This window comes from Lissotriton vulgaris, chromosome 8 (assembly GCF_964263255.1).
Source record: "Lissotriton vulgaris chromosome 8, aLisVul1.2, whole genome shotgun sequence".
NCBI classification, from domain to species: domain Eukaryota; kingdom Metazoa; phylum Chordata; class Amphibia; order Caudata; family Salamandridae; genus Lissotriton; species Lissotriton vulgaris.
Window position 1 is genome coordinate 1,516,420,590 of NC_141696.1, and position 23,800 is coordinate 1,516,444,389.

Below are 23,800 nucleotides of genomic sequence, written 5' to 3' on the forward strand. Positions count from 1 at the left end.
TCGCACCCAAAGGTGTATCTCGACTCTCGACCTCCACATGAAACGCACCTAGTATTTAAAAACAGCCATGTTTTTAAGAGTCTTTTGAACTGAGCAAAATCCGAACAGCGGCGAAGGTAGGTTGGAAGCTGATTCCACATCATTGGAGCAGGTTAGGAAAAGGCTCTGCCCCCTTATCTTGAGGCTCGGACATGGGGGATGGACAGCAGCACCTTATCGCTGGATCTTCATGTGCGAGAGGGACAGTAGTAGCGTAGTTTGTCTTTAAGATACAAAGGAGACCTGCCAAATAAGGCTTTGTGGGCATGACACTCAATCTTAAAGACAATGCGCCTCCTGACCGGAAGCTGGTTTAGAGAATGGAGGGTCGGGGCAGAAGGAGAGCCTGCCGGGAGATTACAGACTGACCAGGCAGCCAAACTTGGCACCACCTGCAATTCTGGTCAGAAGGGTGTCATTGGCTGCCATCAGGAAAGTGTTGCAATAGTCTAAATGGCCGATTAGCAAAACCTGGATCAGTGTTTTTCTGGCAGAGGATGGAGCCAGGGGAAAACTTTCCTCAGGAGTTGCAAGGTAGCAAACCATGACCCTCTTACGGCAGTTACATGACTTTTCATGGATAGTTTATGGTTGAGTTTGATACCCAGATTTTTTGCTAATTGACTTGGGCAGGGGGTAGGTCCCAGTGCAGAGGGTCACAAGTCAGGGGACCAGAGATGTTGGGCTTTGACAAACAACAGCACCTCCGTCTTCGCACTGTTCAACTGAAGACAGTTCTTGAGCATCCAGGCTGCAATCTTCCTCATGCAGTCTTGAAAACGACACCTGGTACCCTCATTGTCCTGTCCCACAGAGATGATTAGCTGAGTAGCGTCAGTATAGGAAATTACTTCAAAACCTGATGTTTTGACAATCTGTGCCAAAGGATTGGAAGGGCGAGATTTTGATCGATATCTTATCACTATTGATCTAAAACCCCGATCTGGTCGACTGAACCTTTATTGCCTGTCATTGAGGGAAGAAAGTGCATCTCTTACCAAGTTAGTTCACCCAATAAAGGACTCCGCTTCAAAGGATCACAAACAACTTCTAGCTTTCAAAGATTTATTATAAAGTCAAGATAAGTTGCAGGTACAAGCATCTCAAAATGAGATTCACAAGATACACGGGCCCAACTACATACATGTGCTCTCTGAAAGCCCTCAGACGAGCAACGGAAACTACAAGCACCAGTTCTAAAAATAATAGGGCTATTAGCATAGACACATATTGAGATCTCTCAGTCATTTACAGCCGGAGGGAAAATACAGGTTAGGCTGTCCCTACCCTGATCTAGATGGTATCCCTACTTAACCAGGTCCCTACCTAACAAAAGGTGTCAGCAGTGAATGACCCCCAAGGGAAGTCACCCACTCTCAGTCTCTTGGTGAAAACCTATAGTTCTCCAATCATGACCCCTCTCTGCCTACCCATCCGCTCTCTTAAGGGTCCTCAGGCTTCTGCTCTAACTCCACCCCGGGGTGCTGTCCCTAATACAAAAATACAACAACATTTAGGACGCCCCTCGTGAGACGCCCCTCACGTGGTGTAGCTTCTGGCTTTTTCCATGATGAGGCCTTGTGGTTAGAGTCGACCTTGCTTCTCAGACTCTTCTCCGGCCCGCTGATACCCCTTAAACATTCCGGAACCCTCCTCCATGTCTGGTCCGTCTCTTGAACAAACTTCTATTCATATTATTTATAATTGAATACCCCCTTTTCTCGTACAGACAGATATTTGCAGCCAAATCCCAATTCTCATAGTCTTCCAACCGCGTTGCAACATTCCCCGGCCCAGACTAATATGTGTAAATCAACGTTAAAGCCTTCCAGCCCTACAACATTTTTATAGTATTCAACTTCTTCTTTAATTATTAGCATGTTAATACTCTTATTCTATTTATTCGGTAAACACATCTATAGATCATGGCCTACTCATTATTACTAAACATTAGTGCAATCCATGTTGTGAAATTGAACCACCTTCCCCCTCCCTTCTAGCTCTGGCCCTGAGGCCTACCACGTTCAGCGTTTCCGTATGCCATCTTACATTTTAGCAGCTACACAACATGGATTCAGGAATAATCACGTCTAATTAAATCATATTGTTTCACACATTTCTGTATTAGTTCCACTTCTACTTAAATCTCTATATTAACTACACATTTCAGAATATAACTGTAGGTACTATCAGCACTCATGGCATTTCTCTTCATGACTTGTGCTTACTACGTGTAAGTGTGACGCGCTTCTACATTTAGGTCAGTTTGCGCTCTCCCAGTTCCCCCCTTTGATGACCTCTCGGGGTCATCATTAACATTTAAACTGCAGTGATTGCTAGCATAACTTGTTTCTGTGTTTCCAGAGCCCTCAGGCTCCGGTACTGACTATCTTGTATGGCAGCCAATCTCTGCAGCTGTTTTCTCCGAGCCCTCTCTGACCTTCTTGCTCTGTACCATTTGAATACCCTCACCAATCCCCACAACACGATCCCACAGATCAATATTATGATGATAGGTTTTAGTATTTTCCACACAAAGCTTTTGCCTAAGGTGGTGAGCCAACCTCCAGCTTCACTTATTCCATGGCCCACCTTTTCCCAGACATTTTCTCTGCTCAGGTCTTCGATCTCTTTGTGAATATCAGTTATGTTCCTAATAACTTTCTCAAGGGGCTTCGAATTGTCTGGAATGTAAGTACAACATTCCTGGACCTTCAAAGCCTTACAGACTCCGCCCTCTTTTGCTAATAGGACGTCCAATGCAAGACGGTTCTGGAGAACCATAGCCCTTATCGATTGCATCTCTCCTTCTACCAGCATTAAGGACTGAGCAGTGCTGGCAGACAACCTGTCTACGACTGTTGCCAGTCGTCTAATTTTAACATCATTAAGGATTAATCCCAAAAGAGGGAACACAGCTCCAAAGACATCTCCAACCATTTCTACACCTCCTACATCTCTCCTTCCCCTCGATGATGTCTTGCCCTCGATGATCTCTAAGTCTTGGGCATGATATATTTTAGGGAAGATAATTGCCAAGTAACATGATCCATACCAGTTGTCAGGTAGTCTTACGTAGGCATTTCTCCCACATACAAAATATACATTTGGAATCGCTTGCATTCCCTTCAGGAAGTCCTTAGTATAGTACTCTAAATTGAAAGCATGTTCACAGCTAACTTCTCCCACGTATACATTTTCATAATACGTTTTGGCTCTATGAAGACATAACTTTCCTCTCTGCGTTCTATCTAAAGCTATTGGACCACTACTACCCTTTCTCTTGTGTGCCTTTTCTTCCTCGGTCCAATCTGTTTTCCATTGTCCTGATTTTTTCAAAATCTTTTGTCTCCTATTTCGATCATCCACCTGCCCTATGAACTTTTTCTCGACTTCTGACACCTTGCATGTCAGGTTATTTCTACGGGCATGTGAAGTATCTAAGGTAATCCAAGGAATGAAAAACTTTGCCAACCTGTCTTCACTCTTCCAGTAGTCCCATTTATTCATTTGTTTATAATTTGGGACTTCTGGTAACACTGCATCGTAATTGGAGAAATAGTATTCAAAACTATCTCTCCCATAAAATATACTAAGCAATAAGCTACATGTATTGCCATATGTCAGCGGGAGGTGATGATATCGAATGCCTTCATCTACAGACGCCGGCAACTGCATGCAGACGTAACAGTCCTTGACCTCCATGGCATCCACGTATTCATATAATAGTTTAGCATAAGCATTTGACCTAAAGTCACCTTGGGACTCATCTACGTGTAACCTGCGGGCTTCTGCAGCTAATAACGCTTTTTCTTGTGTGTTTTCCCCTTTCTCACCAGCAACGGTGGGTGTAAGCGCCTCTACAGATTTCACATCAGTTACCTTTGCCTCTTCCTCACGTCCCTTTACATAAGAGACTGTTACTACTAAAGCTATTAATATTATCACTCCTACTATTAGTGTACCTATTATACATTTCGCTCTGCGGTTCTGGGTGCCGTCCTCCATTTCGTCAGACTGTATGGCTCTCTTGTATCTTGGCACAAAGTTCTTTTCCTTTCGTTCCTTTACAGTCTCTCTTACTCCTTTTGTCCTTAGAACCACACAACTGGAAGATGACAACCTTCTTCGCAAAAGTTCTTTATAGTTCAATACAGACAACCCTAGCCCTTCTCCAGTAACTCAAGGGAAGGTCCCTAAGATTCTCTGCTTCCTGGGCGCTAGGTAATCTTCTTTTCTTCTCGCTTATTTACAAAGTCTTTTAAGCATCTACTATCAGGCGGTCGCCTGCAGCTTCGACAGCAAAGTTCAATATTTCCATACAAAGATTGTGCTCTTCTTGGGCTGATATCTTTGTACCAAAATCGGGGAATTGCAATTCTGTGAGAAACATGTGCTTTAACTTGCTGAGGCGGGGAGGTCGGGGAACCATGAATGTCAGTGACCCTTCTTGTTCGACTCCGGGTACTAACAGTCGTATTTCCACTGTTACGATGGGCTCAGAACTGGACACCACCACCGCTCGGATCCTCCCTGTCACTGGTTTCGAATCCATCTGTCGCCAGATATGTCCACTCAGGGGTGGAGTATCTTCTGCTAGGTACACGCACTCTTCTTGACCTCCTCAAGACCGGTGCTTCAGCGCCCTGAGCACCTTCTTCCGGGTCTGAATCTTCTGATATCGGAGGAAGGGTTCTCTCTGGAGTTGACCTCAGGCTAGAGCTTCTTCTCTGCGGCCAATCCGCTTCTCCACGTACCCTTCTACTCCTTCTCCTTCTCGTCTGTTCACGCTCTCTGTCAGACCTGTCAGTGTCTGACTCGTACTCCCAGCTACTTTCTCCTTCAGTAGCGTCGTCTGTTTCGCTGCTGTACTGACCGTCCTCAGCTTGGTCAGACTCGTTCCTCGCTTCCGCTGGCACCTCTACAGCTTGGCTAGCCCCCTCTATGGCTTCTCGGTCCGCAGCTGGACGTCTATCCGAGAGAGGAGCTGTGTCTTCCAGAGGTGCTGGAACTCTCCGCGTGTGCGACGCGTGGATCCAGTTGGGCAGGCCTCCCACCTTCACTGCCGTGTTCGTGATCAGGATGATCTGGAAGGGCCCACGCCAACGAACATCCAAGCAGCTTCTTCTCACATGTTTTTTCACCAGGACCCAGTCCCCAGGAAGCAAGTCATGACACGGGTCCTGGCACGATGGTACCTCGGCAGCCTGCACCTGAAGGGACACAGAATGAATGGCGTCAGACAGCCCCTTACAATAGTCCAGGATCATATCATCTGTGATGCTAATCAGTGCAGCAGTTGGGACAGAAGGTAACCTCATTGCTCTTCCCATCAATACCTCATGAGGAGACAAACCAGTTCTCCTATCCGGGGTACTACGGAGGCTCATAAGGACCAATGGCAACGCATCAGGCCAACTCAAGGATGTTGATGAACACACCTTCGCAATTCTGGCCTTGATGGTGCCATTTATTTGCTCCACAATTCCTGAAGCCTCTGGTCGATAACTGCAATGTAGTTTCTGATCTATGTTCAAAGCTGCACAAATCATTTTCACAAGCGAGCTGTTGAAATGCGTTCCCCTATCTGATTCCAAAGAGGCCGGCACCCCGAAGCGCGGGATAAGCTCCCTAAGCAGTAACTTGGCTACTGTGAGGGTGTCGCACCTACGTGTAGGGTATGCCTCAACCCATCTGGAGAAAACGCAAACAACCACCAGGATATAACGGAGGCGGCTGCACCTTGGCATTTCAATAAAATCTATCTGCATTCGATTGAATGGACCTCCTGACCTCCCAATGTGGCTCAGTGCAACTGGTGTCTTTTTCCCTACATTCAACTGCTGACACGTCACACAACGCTGGCACACTGCTTCGGCTGCTACTCTGAACTTAGGGTTGTACCAGGTCTGTCTAAACACTCTCAGCATAGCATCTCTTCCTAAGTGGACGGGACCATGTATGTGTCTGGCCATTGGGCTCACCATCTCATTGGGCAACACTGCTCTGCCATCTGCTGAAACCCAGAAATGGGCCTCACCCATCACACATCCTGCCTTTTGCCATGTTTCTTTTTCACAATCAGGAGCATTTTCTTGCATGTCTTTTAGTTCGTCCCAAGTATCAACAGTTTCTAATATCATGGCTAATTCGGTCCTTACATTTATTCCACCCACTTCCACCTCTGTGAAAGAGTACCCTGTTTCTGCGCAATACCGCGCGACTTCGTCGGCATATCTATTGCCTTGTGACACGAAGTCCATATTTCTGGTATGTGCGGTGCACTTCACAACTGCGATACCTGCTGGACATTGCAACGCCTCTAACAACAGGCGCACAAACTCTCCATTGCGAATGGGAGAGCCTGAAGAGGTCATGAAACCTCTTTGAGACCACAACTGCCCGTAATCATGAACTACCCCGTAACCATATTGACTGTCAGTGTATATGGTGACTCGGATTTGATTGCTTGCCAGGCAGGCACGTGTCAGGGCAATAATCTCGGCTACCTGAGCGGAGTGTACTCCTTCCAGGCATCCAGCTTCCACTACTCCAGTAATTGTGCAAACAGCGTAAGCTGCTCTCAACTGCCCAACTTCGTCTCTTACACATGAGCCATCGACAAAGAAAATTTCATCTGAGTCAGTCAGTGGCTCATCTACTATGTCGGGTCTTGGTTTGGTGCATAGTTCAGTCACATCGAGGCAGTCATGGTCTGTACATTCATCATCATCCTCAATATCGTTTGGAAGTGGCATCAAGGTAGCAGGATTTAAAACAGAGCATCTCCTGAGGGTCACGTTCTCTGCAGCAAGAATGACTTGCTCATAGCGCGTGAGCCTGCTGTTCGTCAGATGCTGTGTTTTGGTCCTGGTCATCAACAATTCAACAGAGTGGGGCACATGCACCTCTAACGGGTGCCCCATGACTATATTTTCACACCTCTCAATGCTGACACCTGTTGCGGCAACGGATTTGAGACATCCGGGCAACGCTGCGGCTACTGGGTCTAAAGTAGCCGAGAAATAAGCGACTGGTCTACGGGCATTCCCATGAATTTGGACTAACACAGACAGCGCGCATCCCTCTCTCTCACAACAGTAGAGCAAGAATGGTTTATCGTAATCTGGCATTCCCAGAGCCGGAGCACGACACAAGTCCTCTCTCAGCTGCAGGAACGCCATCAAACAGTCTTTGTCCCATGGTACCGGATCGCTCACCTCCTTGTGCGTCAGTTTTTGCAAGGGCTTTGCTTTCAGTGAAAAGTTTGCAATCCACTGTCGGCAATATCCCACCATTCCTAGGAACATCCTGACTTCTCTCTGTGTTTTAGGCGCATTCATCTTCATGATGGCCTCTATCTTGTCTGGTGACACCTTTCGTTTTCCTTTCTCAATTCTGTGTCCCAAGTACTGCACCTCTGTCAGGCAGTACTGCAATTTTCCCGGGGACACCTTATGCCCATTCTCAGCTAGGTGATTTAACAAAGCAATAGAGTCTTCCCTGCAAGCTTCCTCTGTTTCTGACGCCACAAGGAGGTCGTCTATGTACTGGACCAGAACTGACCTCTGGGGCAGCACTAGACTTTCAAGATTTTTCTTTAGAAGCTGGTTGAAGATCGATGGGCTCTCTGTATACCCCTGAGGGATACGACACCATGTTAGGACGCGACCTTCCAGCTTAAATGCGAAAAGAAAATGGCTTTCTTCGTCCAGAGGGATCGGGAAGAAAGCCTGACAAAGATCAATTACAGTGAACCATTCTGCTTGGAACGGTATCTGAAACAGTATCACGGATGGATTCGGTACCACTGGACAACACGAAACGACTATGTTATTAATCTTTCTGAGGTCCTGCACTATCCGGAATTTCCCATTTGGTTTCTGCAAACCCATAATCGGGGAGTTACATGGACTACCCACGATTTCCTTCAGTATTCCCTGCTTAATCATGGATTCGATCACGGGTTTGATGCCTGCAATCGTTTCTGGAGTCAATTTATATTGAGGTGTTCTTGGAAACTCAGCATGCGGTTTCACTACAATTTTCACTGGGTCCACCCCTTTCACCAACCCAATCTCTTCCCCAGTGAAATCCCACACTTCTGGAGCAACTGTCTCTCTCAGATCCCAGGGGAGCTCGTCTACTGTCAGAGTGGGATACAATTCCACACATATTCTGGAATTTGCGACTTTAAAGTCAGCATCATCGTCATTAGTCAATACCTCCACGCCCTGTGGTGTGCAGTATATGGTGCAATTTAACTTGCACAAAAGGTCTCTTCCTAGCAGACATACAGGACTAGAATCGCAAACCACAAACTGATGCTCATCACTGTACTTCCCTATTTTCACCTGCACGGGTTCAGTCAGAGGACTGGTCATTCTCCTGTTAGCGACCCCCACCACTTGTATGGTCTCTCCAGACATGGGCAGGCCTGGAACTGCGGCTGATCTGATCGTGGATCGGGTGGCTCCTGTGTCCACTAGAAATGTCGTGGGGAACCCTGCCACTTCGGCCTCAACATAGGGTCCCCTCTGGTCTACCTCCAGAGCTGCCCCGAGGGTGCAGTCATCCCTTTCTACCCTCTGTCCAGTTAGTGGGTCCACATAATAGCATTCCTCTCCCCCGACAAACAGTGGCATCTGTCTATAGGTCTTACCCATAGTCCCTACTCTGGGTGGCTGCGGGAACTGAGCTCGGGGAGGTGGGCCCCCCCCTTTGAGCACCTTTCCCTGGTATTGCGTTACCCCTCTTGTAGGCGCACTCTGGGTCACTTCCTCTTCTACCTCTTGGTCTCCTATCTCAACATTATAGGGACACTCGCGTTTCCAATGCCCCACCTCGTTACACTGGTGGCACCTAGTTGTTTTCTTTAAGGCAGCTATATCTATCCTGGGTCTAAAGGTGGAGTTCTCCTCATTGCCCTTGTTCTGACTGTACTGTTTCTTTCCTCCAGTACCTGTTCCTGGTTGCTGTTGCTGCTGTCCCCCCTTCCCTGCTGCCTGCATCTGTACCACCATCAGTTTCTCCTTTAGTTTCTTAGCCTTGGAGTCTATCTCATCACAGCAGTACCTGGCATACCTCAGTATTTCGTCTAGGGGTTTATTTTGCCAACAAATCAAGTGTTGCTGTATCATTAAACTAATATCCGGTCTCAGGCCCAAGACGAACTTGGACACAAATTGCCCTATGTCCTTCGGATCCATGACATCCAGACCGCTATACTGTTTAAACGCCTTCAGCAATCTCTCATAGTATTCGTGAACTGTCTCTTTGGGTTCCTGTCTTGTTCGGTCAATTTTTACCCAATCTATGTCTTGCATTGGCACTTTATCTTTCAGCCAAGTCATTACTCTCTCGAACTTTGCCATCACACTCTCGGACGGCCCATTAGTCTTAGCATCTCTCTCGGGCTCTATGGTGGGCCACTCAGCGCTAACCTTGCATGCGGTCCACAAATCCCCTGGCACTACTATGTCAAACAGCGTGTTCAAATCTATCCATAGGACCTTTGAGATTTTTACGAATCTCTCAACTTGCTTATACCACTCCACTGGGTTTTCCCGCAGTTTGGGGAAAGAGGTGGTAAAAGCAGCTAAATCCCCCCTACTCCAAGGGACGTGGACATAGGTCCCATTTGCGACTTCCCTCAAAGGGTATGTCTCTACTCCCTGCTGTCCTCCTGGTGTCATACCAAGTGTGCTTCTCCTGACGGTCCCTCTCTTGGACCACCTCTCTTCCCACTTATCTAGGGCCCTCCATGTCCTTATTCCAGTGATCAGCTCCCTTATGTGTGTTTTCAATCCGATGGTTCTCCTCTCATCTAGATCTCGGTCTGAGTAATGTAGCCTGTGGTTGCCCTGTAATGCTTTGGTTCTTGACAGGTCCACCATATATTTGCCTGCTAGTTCTACCAATTTCTCATGGATTGCCCTCGCCTTTCGAGTTACGTCCTTTGCCATGAACAGAATTTCATCCTGCTCATACATGTCCATTCTTTCTAAGGGCAGGGTACCGTCTACCATGTCATCCAGATCCGACTTTAAGCTGGAGACATCGAGTCTTTTGGCTTTTATTTCTGCTCGCAATAACTCCTTCGAGGGAGGTTCACAGGTTTCTCTCCCATCCCAACTCCGGGCCCTACGTTTGGGTTCGGGAGAGTTGGGGAGTGCTCTCTCTTGTTCCCATCTCTCCAGGTCCCATGCTCGGCCATCCGATCTTGGAAGGTGATGGAACACGGGCCTGTTACCCCCTATCTTACTTTGTCCATTCTCTCCTCTCTTTTCACAGTAGGCCTCTCTGCTATTCTCCCTTCGGTCTCCATTCTCTCTTGGCCTCGTATCACTCAGTATCTGATACGATCCTTCCTGGTTTCCCATATTCCCTGGGCTGCGCTCATGTTCGTCATCACAGGGACTATGGTGCGGCCTCTCGCAACTCCCACTCTGTTCTCTGTTGCCTGGCACGCAGTGGATACACTTAAAGCTGTCTCTGTACTCCCGAGCCCTTCTATCTTCATCACTACGTATTGGGCGAGACACCCCCCCGCTTCCTGGGCCCTCGTTTTCCAGGTCTGATCTACCTCCACTCCGGGCCCAATGGGTGACTCCCCTCCTGTCCTTCTGCCTCCCGTCCCACTCCGGACTGCTCTCTTCAGCCCCGCAGTGAGTCTGGGCTCTGCTGTCCTGCCTTTCCCTTTCAACTTCCGCAGTCATGATGTTCTTGTGAGCCTCTACTGCCTCATCCCACTTCTTCATGTACTCATTTAACTCCTGAAAGGATTTCCGTCCTGATCCCCTCATATCCTCTGGCCATCTAATGTCCCCCAGATCCCCTGCGGTGTGTACTGGGGTGCTCCACTCTCTTGGTATCGGCAACTGGCTTGGGGAGTTGATCGTATCATTCCTCCTTGCCATCTCTGCTCTTTCTCTGTCCCTCCGTACCCGTTCTTCCCCTCTAGCCCTGTCTGGGTCATATATCGATACTATAGGACCTATGGTAACAGGTACCTGTAGTGCATCGGGTAATGCGTAGGATGTGGCACACTCCGTCTCTGGCGGCCTTTGCACCACAAACCTCCCGACTACCTGTTGCACCTGGCTAGGCTGGGACAGTTCTTTCTTTGCAGCGGGATCCCAATCGGGACTGGGAAGCGGCCCATGCTCTCCTGCATTGCCCCCCCCTTTCTCTCTATTCTCGACATCTCCCCCTGCTCTGTTATACGGAGGTGGCCTGTCTGTCAATAATCTGTTTATCAGGCTGTCCTCTGTCTCGCTCTCGTCATCCTCTTCTAGGGGGCTTTTGTTCCCGGGCATCTCTAACACTGGATATAATTTATTTACTTCCATGTTATGCACCCTCCATCTTTTAGCATCCGCATCCCACTTGGCATCCTGTACTGCCCTTACCGAACGTTTCACTCTTTCTTGCCGTCTGTTCATGTTCTTTTCATGCGCTGCCCTAATCCATGCATTAAGGGCTTCAAACTGGGTTGGTCTAGGCAAGGGTCTCGTAGAGGTCATAATTGCTTTTAATCTGTGTAGCACCTCTAATCTGAACGTCCCGTACTTCGGGAACGTGAGTTCCTCATTTCCGTCTGTAATCTTACTCCACTCTGAGATCCACAGAATCGTGTGCAGCCCAACATTTGACCCCATATAACGAGCCGGTGTACCCTCCGGCGGGGCTTCTTCCCCTTCATACGATCCCCTGCGCTCTCTTTTAAACAGCGCTCTTAACCATTTAAAACACTTCATAATTATGCGCAAAATTTCCAGCTTGAATACTCTGTTTACTTCCTGATGACAATCCACCAATCCTAGCGCGGCTTTGCTAGCTGGCCTATCGCAGCGCGGTCTTTCACCGGCCGGCCAATCCCAGCGCGGCACTTTCTGACGTCACTAGTCTCCGCTTCGCAGCAGCACCCCTCCTTTCTCAGCTCTCCTCGCGGTCATGCATGCGTCCCATTCATACTCTGAAAAATGACTACTTCCGACCAAGCGGTCACTTCCCTCGACTGTACGTCCACAGTCTATCTGTAATTGTCAACACAACTGACGAGATGTCTATCGTCCCTCTGATAGGTTCTTTACACACACACAGTAACTTCCGACCAGCGTCCGTTACTCACGCACTCACTCTTACGTTCCCCCTATCTCGGTCTTCCGGGTGATCAATGGTACCTTATGACCCCCTTCACTCTAGTTAACAATTACTCTGGGTGTCCGATACACCCGAACCACTTAAGCTCTCCTTGAACTTAAGATTTCCACCGGTTGTGCGCGCTCACAACCTGTTCCACAGTCACTCTACAGGCATTCAACTCCGCCAGACATTACAACATAGATACAATACAAAACACCGCAATCTTAACACGCATGACCCTTTATACTCACTCTCGACCGATACTGCTGCTTTTCTGTCTCACGTCATCCGGTCCTTCTTCGGCGGGCGGTTCTTCCGATCATCGATCTCTAGGGGCCTTGGGGTAATCTAACCTGGCCTAGATCACCTTCCTCAAGAAGGCAACCATCCTCTATAGCTACCAACTGGAAGGGCGAGATTTTGATCGATATCTTATCACTATTGATCTAAAACCCCGATCTGGTCGACTGAACCTTTATTGCCTGTCATTGAGGGAAGAAAGTGCATCTCTTACCAAGTTAGTTCACCCAATAAAGGACTCCGCTTCAAAGGATCACAAACAACTTCTAGCTTTCAAAGATTTATTATAAAGTCAAGATAAGTTGCAGGTACAAGCATCTCAAAATGAGATTCACAAGATACACGGGCCCAACTACATACATGTGCTCTCTGAAAGCCCTCAGACGAGCAACGGAAACTACAAGCACCAGTTCTAAAAATAATAGGGCTATTAGCATAGACACATATTGAGATCTCTCAGTCATTTACAGCCGGAGGGAAAATACAGGTTAGGCTGTCCCTACCCTGATCTAGATGGTATCCCTACTTAACCAGGTCCCTACCTAACAAAAGGTGTCAGCAGTGAATGACCCCCAAGGGAAGTCACCCACTCTCAGTCTCTTGGTGAAAACCTATAGTTCTCCAATCATGACCCCTCTCTGCCTACCCATCCGCTCTCTTAAGGGTCCTCAGGCTTCTGCTCTAACTCCACCCCGGGGTGCTGTCCCTAATACAAAAATACAACAACATTTAGGACGCCCCTCGTGAGACGCCCCTCACGTGGTGTAGCTTCTGGCTTTTTCCATGATGAGGCCTTGTGGTTAGAGTCGACCTTGCTTCTCAGACTCTTCTCCGGCCCGCTGATACCCCTTAAACATTCCGGAACCCTCCTCCATGTCTGGTCCGTCTCTTGAACAAACTTCTATTCATATTATTTATAATTGAATACCCCCTTTTCTCGTACAGACAGATATTTGCAGCCAAATCCCAATTCTCATAGTCTTCCAACCGCGTTGCAACATTCCCCGGCCCAGACTAATATGTGTAAATCAACGTTAAAGCCTTCCAGCCCTACAACATTTTTATAGTATTCAACTTCTTCTTTAATTATTAGCATGTTAATACTCTTATTCTATTTATTCGGTAAACACATCTATAAATCATGGCCTACTCATTATTACTAAACATTAGTGCAATCCATGTTGTGAAATTGAACCACCTTCCCCCTCCCTTCTAGCTCTGGCCCTGAGGCCTACCACGTTCAGCGTTTCCGTATGCCATCTTACATTTTAGCAGCTACACAACATGGATTCAGGAATAATCACGTCTAATTAAATCATATTGTTTCACACATTTCTGTATTAGTTCCACTTCTACTTAAATCTCTATATTAACTACACATTTCAGAATATAACTGTAGGTACTATCAGCACTCATGGCATTTCTCTTCATGACTTGTGCTTACTACGTGTAAGTGTGACGCACTTCTACATTTAGGTCAGTTTGCGCTCTCCCAGGATCAACATAGATGTTAAACAGCGCCGGGCTCAATGACGAGCCCTGTTGTTGCTGTAGAGCACGAAACGTGGTGCACCGACTAGTTTGGATGCGGTTTGCATCCACATTAAAAATATAGATGTACACACCAAATTAATGCAAAGCCCGCTATGTCACAGTTGTAACTATAATGACTAAAACTTGGGCCTGTTTTGCATCATGCTATCAAGAAGTGTAAGTGTCTCAGTCAGCTCTGTTTGTCGGTCAGAGTATGCTTGTCTCTCTTTGTGCTTGTCTATCTAATATTGGTGTGTGGATGTTTCCATGTGTCTGTCTGTCGTAATGTGTATATGTGGGTCTCTCATCGCATGAATATATCCATGTCTGTCTGAATATGTAAATGTAAATGTAGTATACTTGTAAAGCGCACAGCTGCCCATCACCGGGGCGTCCCAGCACTGTATAACGCTGTGTAACCCTTCCTGGCTCTCCCTGTGAGAGGCCCCTCCTGGGCACCCCCAAGGTGAAGCCAGGCATCCCAGTGTTGTAGGGGCCGTTGTGGAGATTAAGCAAGCTATTGCCCAGAGTTGCAGCGTGGGACCCCCATGATTAGAGTAGGCGCCGAGGCGAGAATTATCGAGTCCGCAGACAATGAGCCCAAGACCCTGCCGCGTCGGGAATCGAACCCTGGTCCCGGGCCAGACCTCTGCATCAGGGTCTGCCGCTCTAACCATTGAGCCACACTCCTCCACTGATATATCAGTGCATTTTGTGTCTAATTTGGATCTGATGTGGCATTAAAGACTTAAAACCTTCAGTTAATGTCTGTTTTATTAGTCTTGACTCGCTAACTCCTGGATTTATATGTTGGTGTTTGTATTTTTAGATAACAGGACTGAAGAAGCCGTCCTGTGACATCAACTGTGGTAAATGCCAATCAACCATTCCTGTTCAGAAAATGCAAAGAGCTTCCTGGAGATGTGAGTGAGAGGCAGAGGGAAGAGCTGTGATTCTGCTGCTCTCAGATAGGAGGAGCTGCCTGAACATCCACACATGGTTTCACAGATGGATTAGCCAGTTCTCAGCATCTCAGTGAGAACAATTCCCATGTCCATCCTGGTCGGGACTGCAAGGACAGCAATCATCTACACCTTCTTAGACATACTCGGGACTGCACAGCTGTCTCTCTTCATGCTGCTAGAGAACAGATCATTGAGGAGCCAGGCAGGCTACGTCAACATTAGACCACTCCAGAAGACAGCTAGGAGGTGCCTGCTACTAAGTCAGTGTGTATGTAATGTAATGCAATGTTGAGGAGTGCCTGTTCCTGCAAGAGTGTCAGCTGGAGAGATTGGTCTGAGCAGTGAGAATGCTGCTCCTGGTGGGGCATTTATATTTAACCTGTAACCTAAGAGATATCTTCTTCAATAAATCTACATCTTGGAACCTACTTGAACCGGCTACTTCAATTACAACATCATGTCATATCCTTCTTACACTGCTTGAAGACAGCTAGGGGCCTATGTCCTAACACCACTACACTGCACCAGCATGGGGTGGCTAGTAGCCCATGCCTTATTCCTATAAACTGCTCCAGAACAGGGCAATAGTAGGTGATGTCAAATCTGTAGCTCAGTGTTTTGGGAGGCTACGTTAATGCCACATCACACTGCTCACAAAAGACACACAATTGATGGACGGAATGCAGAACAAATCAAAACATTCACCCCATTCAAGATATCTGTGTTAAATCCATCATTCTTTTGCTCACCAAGCCACCCCAGTGTAGACCTGGCCATATGCAAATCAGTCTTGCGCCTGTGCCTCATGGGAAAAGTCCAGCCCGAACTGCCATGCAGGTCCTCCCTGGACCGGAAACAAGCCTTCTAGGACCGGTTTCCGGGTTTCACCCCTCTTCAGCCAGGAGAACTTGATTGATCCCAGTAGCACAGTGAGCCCAGGACCCACGCATGGGCATCCCTGGCACACTTAGGGCGAGAAAGCAAAGGACACACAATTGATGGACGGAATGCAGAACAAATCAAAACATTCACTACAGTCAAGAGATTTGGGTTAAATCTATCATTCTTTTGCTCACCATGCCACCCCAGTTTAGACCTGGCCATATGTAAATCTGTCTTGACATTGTGCCTCCTGCGAACAGTCCAGCCCGAACTGCCAAGCCAGGTCCTCCCTGGACAGGAAACAAGTATCATAGAACCGGTTTTGGGGTTTCACCCCTCTTCAGCCAGGATAACTTGATTCCAGTGGGCATTCCTGCCGCACTTAGAGCCAGAAAGCAAAAGAAACACAATTGATGGACGGAATGTGGAACAAATCAAGACATTCACCCCCAGTCAAGAGATCTGGGTTACATCCATCATTCTTTGCTAACCATGCCACCCCAGTTTAGACCTGGCCATATGCAAATCAGTCTTGACCCTGTGCCTCATGGGAACAGTCAGGCCCGAACTGCCAAGCCAGGTCCTCCCTGGACCGGAAACAGTTTGGGCTGGACTGTTCCCATTGGGAGCAGGGTCAAGACTAATTTGCATATGGCTGTGTCCAAACTGGAATGGCATGGTGAGCATAAAAAACTATGGATTTAGGCCCAGATCTTTGTACTGGGGTGAATGTATGACATTGTTCTGCATTCTGGCCATCAATTGTTCTTTTTGCATTTGTCACACTGAGTGGAACGGGTATGCCCAGACTTGGGTCCTGTGCTCTCCATGCCACTAGAATCAAGCTATCCTGGCTGATGAGGGCTGAAAGCCCGAGTCCAGTCCTAGTATGCTTGTTTGCAGTCCAGGGAGGACCTGGCCTGACAGTTAGGGCATGTTACTCTTAAGAAATTCTCTGACTCCTGCGTTATCAGGGTAAATCACAATCATAAAGAGAGAGCAATTATTAAATGCAAAAACCTACCTCACCCCCAGCTTCTGAATCAGCCTTCAGTCTTTTTGAGATTACTGCAGCCGCCTCCATTGCCCCTCCTTAGCAAATATGGACATCTTTGAGTCATGTTGCACTTTTTTTGTGGTGAATTTTTAATTGTATTTTGTCCTAACTACCCTTTTAATTTTGCTGATTTCTAATTTTACTTTGGCTAGTATTCACTTTTGGGTGGAAACCCACTTTCAATTTGACTAGTACCAATTTGAATTTGTCCAGTTTCCACTTTTAAATTGGCACTAAATTATAACTGTAAACTTCCCATGCAGTCTCCTTCTACAATTTGCAGCACTTTCTGCTTTTTCATGAAGAAGCTAACCCACAAAACACCATTTCGAAGATGTTGTAAGGGAGTTGAGTCTAGTTCACTTGCTTGGACTGTACAGTCTCACCCATGTTTGGACTGTACCATCTCACCCGTCAGTCTACCCCTGCTAATCGCGGCTCGCTATCAAAGGGAACACCCCACTATACTAGTCACCTATGCATATTGTTGACCTTATTTCAGTTAAAAATGTGATATGTTTGACAACGCAGAGAACATGGGGGGATATGAAGTTCCAGTGCTCAGAAACACTAGGTACACCACAGAAATCTTCAAACATTCTAAGTCATTCTCAGATTTTATCTTCCAAAGATTACTCAAAACATTCTTGAATAGTCTTGATGAGGTATCCATCCTTCTCAAGAAGGGGAAACCACATCACCCTTACTTGGGCCTCCTCACGCCTCTCAAGCTTTGCCATAAGGAGATTGGGGGAATGGATGCTCCCTGGTGGAATGCAGACCTGTCCTGCACTGCTTCCCAGTAGAACAAACATTTACTAACAGATTCCAGAACAATGATATAAGTACCAGTCCTGGATGGAAGAAATGCAAGATTCACATGCCATCTCCTTCTTCACGTTCACTCTGGGTTCTATGTGTGTTATCTTTATCCTGCAAGCATGATCATGTGCGATCAGATCGTAGGAGATCTGAAAATATGCCATTGCTTGAACACATAGCATGCAGCAAAAGAAAAATAACATACACCAAATATAACAAGTAGCAAAACAAACGTTACACAAAAGAAAGAGTACAAAATCCAACAAAAAATATATAATTGAATAAGACACGTACTGAAATAATTACCAACCAGTGTGGAATGAATTTGATCATAGCTGCGTAGAATAGAGTAAGCACTGAAATGAATATGACACATGTTGAAAAAGTAAGGCATATGTTGAAATGAATGGCATACAGCTAAATTAATATGATCGGTATTGACATCAGTACAACGCGTGATTAAATTAATATAACCAACATTTACATTACTATGCAAGCCCTGAAAATGACATGAGACTTGTTGAAATTAATGACTGGTCTTTGAGATGAACAGATGAAAAGTATGTTTTGAAATAACTAGGACATGCTCTTAAATTACAAAGACCTACTCTGCAATTAATATGGCAGACCTTGAAATGGAAATGACACATCCTGGAATTAAAATGAAATGCACTAGAAATATGACAGTTTAAAAAAAATGTCCATGCATTGAGATGAATATGGCAAACTCTCAAATAAAATGCCATGTTAGACCTGGCATCCTTGGTGTGGTTTTCCCCCTAACTTTACGCCTTCAGACCACCTGTTTTTGCTGACATTATTTTTTGCTGGTCTATGGACTCTGTACACTTTACAACTGCTAACCGGTGCTAAAGTTCTTGTGCTCTCTCTTTAAAGCATGTTACTTTGGCTAACTCCCAATTGGCTTATTTCATTTACTTGTCAGTCCTTAGTAAAGTGGCACTACCTGTGCCCAGGGCCTGTAAATTACATTGTATTAGTGGTCCTACAACACTGAGTGTGCCACCCACTTAAGTAGCACTTTAAGCATGTGCCAGACCTGCTATTGCAGCCTGTGGTTGTGCTGTTTTAAACTGCCATTCTGACCTGGCAAAGTAACCCTTTTCCCAGGCCTAAACCTTCGTTTGTAATACATATGTCACCCCTAGGGTAAGCCCTGGACAGCCGAGACGGCAGGGTGCAATGTATTTAAAAAGTAGGCTATGTACTTTTATATTTTACATGTCCTGCTAGTGAAGACCTTCTAACGTTTTTTTATCACTACTACAAGGCCTACCTCTCCCATAGGAGAACATTGTAGTTACCTTATTACATTTTATACGTGCAATTTCCATATGGTACCAGGTAACCATTTCATGTTTGGTGTCTCTGGAATTGTAACTTCAAGTCCTAACTTATGGGAAAGTCAGAATTTAAATTAAAGTTTTGGAAATGCCACTTTTTAGAAAGCTGGCATTTTTATGCCTTAGTCATTTGGTGCTTGCAGCCTGACTCTGGGTCACATGACTGGGACTGGGTGACAGTTGCTCTTTTTATAATCCTTCTAGACACCCACAGACAACAGGGAGCTAACGTGTGACTGGTTGGGCCATCACTGGCACGATGGGATGGAGGATCTGGACCAGCCCTACTTACACTTGAATAAGCTGTGTCGTGCCTCCACACAAAGGGCTTCATACCCCCTGGAGTTAGTCTGGAGCCAGGGCCAAGAAGGCAGGGTAACTATGCATGTGAAAGGCAAGCCTCTAGAAGCTTCTCCCCACTTCAAAGGGACAACTGTGTATATATATTTACTTCATCTCAGACACCACCACTACAGTAATTTTCTAGACCTGTAGATATTCTGACAGAAAGAAGGACTACTACTAGGATTACCACTTTGCTGGATTGCTGCTCTGCTGACCGTAAGTCCCGTCAACGGGATCCTTGATGACATTGCAGACCCTCTTATCGCAGCCTCGCTGCATCTCGGAACTGACTCATCGCTTCAGCTGCGCGATACATCTTCAACACGGATCCTCACAACACTCTGGACTTAAGGTACTTTGTTCAGCGTTCTTAACTTGATCCCTGTTGCCGGCCCACGCTCCATCGCAGTCAGCCTAAAATTGGGACTTTGTCATGGTCCAGCGTGACAGAATATTGACAGTTGCCATTTTCTGCATTTTGGCGCTATTTTCACTAAAATCCAGTCGCGGCCGGCATGACTCGCGGGTTGGGTGTAGCGATCGCTACCATCGACACAGCCAAATGTAAAAGATTCCGTACTGAACGTCCCTTGCGGAAATACTACAAGTCCCAGAAGGCCATCCGGCGCTGGGGGTTGAATCAATGGGAGGACCTTATTTAAACTCCACCTCCGGAACACAACGGGGCTTGTCAATCTTGTTCCGTATTCTCTCATAACAGTTGTGTTTTCCCTTTTCGAGTGGATTTCCTGTGTCTGACGCTGATGAAAAGCCTGCATGGTCAGAGATCCTATTCTGCACGACGCCGACGAAGAGCCAGCGTGGTCAGGATTCTGATCTGCACTACGCCGACGAAGAGCCAGCGAGGTCAGTCGACGTTGGAGCAATTAACGCCGACGAAGAGCCAGCGGGGTCAGAATTCCAGGAGAGTCCTTGTTGCAAGCCGTATTCTGTCGTGCAAGTATACCTGAGGAGTGCGGGCTCGCCTCCTGTTCTTTTGTTTATTGCTATTGTTTGGAGTAGTCCTAGGGCATATGCCTTTATTGTGTATATACTGGGAATTCCCGTGTTCTCTGTCAGGGATATACTGACTCTACCTGATACTTGGGCTACCCCGTTCCACAAGGTGTATTGTGGTTCTTACAAGCGTGGCTTCTAACGCTTAGTACTATTAGCCCTCCTTATCTACCTTGTTACCTACAACTGTTGTAGGTAGAGAAGTGAAGTTAACTTCTCCGTACTTCTGGCAATCATTTCGCTAGTGCGCAGTGCGTATTCTTGGATTCATTCTTGGATACATGGGGTGGAGAAACTGGTGAGTGTTGCATCCAAGGGGGGGATTCAAAGTTCACACGGTTACCTTTGTGGCATTAATCTCTTGCTCTCTGTCCCCTCCTCTACCTTCAGTGTCCCAGTACCAGTAACCTCGTGGTGTAACGACCAGACGATACCAGAAGTACCATTCCCCCGATGCCAATCCGCCTCCCGGCCCCTTTCCGTACAGGCTCGAATAGTGGGTATATTCCATTGTTGGGGTTTGTGCGGTGCGGAGTTGGGAGGACTATTGTCTATCGTCTCTGCTGGCCGTCAGAGTAAGGTTAGTGGCGCTTGCGTATTCTTGCGCTGCTCTCAATCCCAACATTGGGAGTGGGGTGGAGGGGGTCGTGCGGAGGTTCACGCTGGGGTGGGGTTTATTAAAAAGGAAAAATACTTACCCTCCCGGGTCCTGCACCATCTCAGCTCCCAGCCGGGTCCTCCGTTTTACTGGAACAGGAAGCAGGCAGTGCAGGCAGCCTCCCTCCCCTAATCCAATCACAATGTTGTACTGGCAGCGTTGTTATTGGCTGGGACGCCCATCACACAGGCATCTATGGGGAGGCCGTTTCCTCAATGTAGGCTGCATGCAGCCTACATGGAGAAAATACAGAGTGCATTTGACTGGTTTGGTCAGCAATGATTCTGCAAAGAAGAAATCCCTCTTGGAAGCCAAAAAAACTTTGTCCAAACGACGTCACGTATGGACAGTGGTAAACTCCTAGACACACACATAAAGCCCCAAGCTTATCTAGCAGCCCATTTCTGCATTGCAATAAAAAAGAGCTTCATCCATTACCATTTAGGAATGCATGACTCGAAGGATCTACTGCCATCATGGAAAAGTAAACAAAAAGCTGCGAACTGTTGATTATGTGATTACTTTAATGAAATAATAACTCATTTGTTGTGTGCATGTCCCGCAGTTAAGGACTTAAGGAAATCCTTTTTAAAATCTGTTTTCAATGAGCTAAACATTCGCGCATGCGGACAGGCCATGATTAGCTGGATGGAGGGCTCCTCAATTATTTTGTCTTGCCGGGCTGCAAAATATTTTACACAATTAAGGAAACTCCTCTGGCAAGAAGACTCAGAAAATAAGAGTGTTAGCTGAAAGAATAGTTTTTGGAAAGGTCTTTTTTAGCATGCATAATACAGTGCCCTGCCACAATAAGCAAACAGATTAAGTGGTCTCTTTTTCAAAAGGGCATTTAAAATTGGACACATTTACACCAGGTTCTTGAAGTAGGATCAATAGTTTTACCATTCACAGGACAAGTAATAAATTATCCAGGTTTAAATACCTGCAGCTTACTTCATGGTTCGCTACTGTTACAGAGGAGGTAGGGGGCAATTGGGATTTTGAAGCTTCATTACAGGACATAAACCCATGCACCAAAGAGGTAGCAAAATGGTATGGACAGTTTTAGACAGGATAAAATGACAGGATAAAATGAAAGCTCTCTCGGATGTCTGGGCAAGCATATTGCGTGAAGAATTGATCCAATTTTTATGGACAGAAACCTTGGATAACTTATGCGCCCTTGTATCACCTGATAACCTTAAACAACATCACTTTTTTGTTATTCATAGGATATACTGGACTCCTCAAAGATTAGCTAAATTTATATTGCAACCGGTCCCTAGTTGTAGGAGGTGTAATCTTTTAAAGGCCAATGATGTTCATGTCTTCTTCACTTGCCCAGGAATCCGAGAATTTTAGAAGAATGTTGAACTCACTTCAAGGGCGATCTTTACCAAGAATATTGTTTTGACATAAAACTTGGTGTTCTTTGGGGTTGATAATGCTTCCCGGCAGCTATTAAACAGCAGGCAAAGGGACCTATTATTCTATCTGCTGCTTCTGGCAAAAAGAGAGATCTGTAAAAGATGGTTGGACCCCTTGCCCCCCACCCGGTTGCCTGGTTAAACACAATAAATTGGATATGCAAATTTGACATCAAATGCAACACACGCAGACTAAAAGAGCTATGGAAGGAGTATTTGGCATGGTCAGAATAGGATCTTAGGGCCCGATGTAGGTAAATCTATATTTACCACTTCATAAATACGGAATCATACCGATTCGGTATTTATGAAGTGGTAAATTAGAGGGGGGGAGATGTAGGTATTTCAGATTCGGTATTTACCGATTCTGTAAATACCGAATCGGTATCCCCCATTGATTCCTATGGGCCTTGAAGCCCATAGGAATCAATGGGCATTACCGATTCGGTATTTACCGAATCGGTAAATACCGATTCCAGCAAGGGTGCAGGGGGTGTCACTTTGACACCCTCTAGCACCCCCAATACTGGCTTGTGTGCCATGTGGCACACAGACATGCCCTAAGGGCATGTCTGTCTGTCACATGGCATAGGTGTGCATGCACACCTGGATTCGGTATTTTAACACCCAATTAGATTGGGTGTTAAAATACCGAATCTGAAAGGCCTGTGGGACTCAAAAGAGTCCCACCTACATCTGGAAGATACCGAATCGGTAAAAATACCGATTCGGTATTTTACAGATTCTGTAAATTTACCGATTCGGTAAATATACCGAATAGGTAAATACTGGCCCCCTACATCTCAAAGTGCCAAATACCGGTCGGAAACGGCCGATTTCGGCCGTTTCCGACCGGAATTTGCCACCTACATCGGGCCCCTGGTGTAAAGACTGATGGTCTGGCTATCAATTTGGATACATGGTCCAATGATTACATCATGCCAGGGGCCTTGTGGAGGTTGACCCCGCATGCCCGCCATAAGACTGGCACCAGTGTAGCCTGGAGTCTAATTCTGCATGACAACAAAAGATTGGTAGCCCAGGACAAAAAGGCGCTCTGCAAATAAGGGTATAATACTAATTTCAAGATTATCTTGTTGGTGCTTCTAAGGAAAGGAGTGGTTACCAACACCCACCACAACCTACTCGGTACGTCTTCAAACAAATTAATTTCCCCGAGCACTCAGAATATACAAATCCAGTATCCAAATTCAAGTTCAATGAAATTCATAATCTGACGCAGT

At 46.4% G+C, this 23,800-nt stretch overlaps 1 protein-coding gene across 2 annotated transcripts in view; it reads left to right on the plus strand.

Annotated features, from left to right (window-relative positions):
• Positions 1–18,504, plus strand: part of LOC147699068 (T-lymphocyte activation antigen CD86-like) — a 271,021-nt gene extending 252,517 nt beyond the window's left edge. Inside the window, exons 6-7 of one of the 2 annotated variants that reach the window (XR_015299393.1) lie at positions 14,849–15,798; positions 16,770–18,504. Coding sequence is in view for 1 of the 2 variants with exons in the window: in XM_086935643.1 (XP_086791769.1) it covers positions 14,849–14,877 (29 nt within the window). In the remaining variant the exon portion in view is untranslated. Of the gene's footprint in view, positions 1–14,848 lie in introns of both variants that reach the window. The other variant, XM_086935643.1, reaches the window with a different exon arrangement.
• The last annotated feature ends 5,296 nt before the right edge of the window (positions 18,505–23,800 follow it).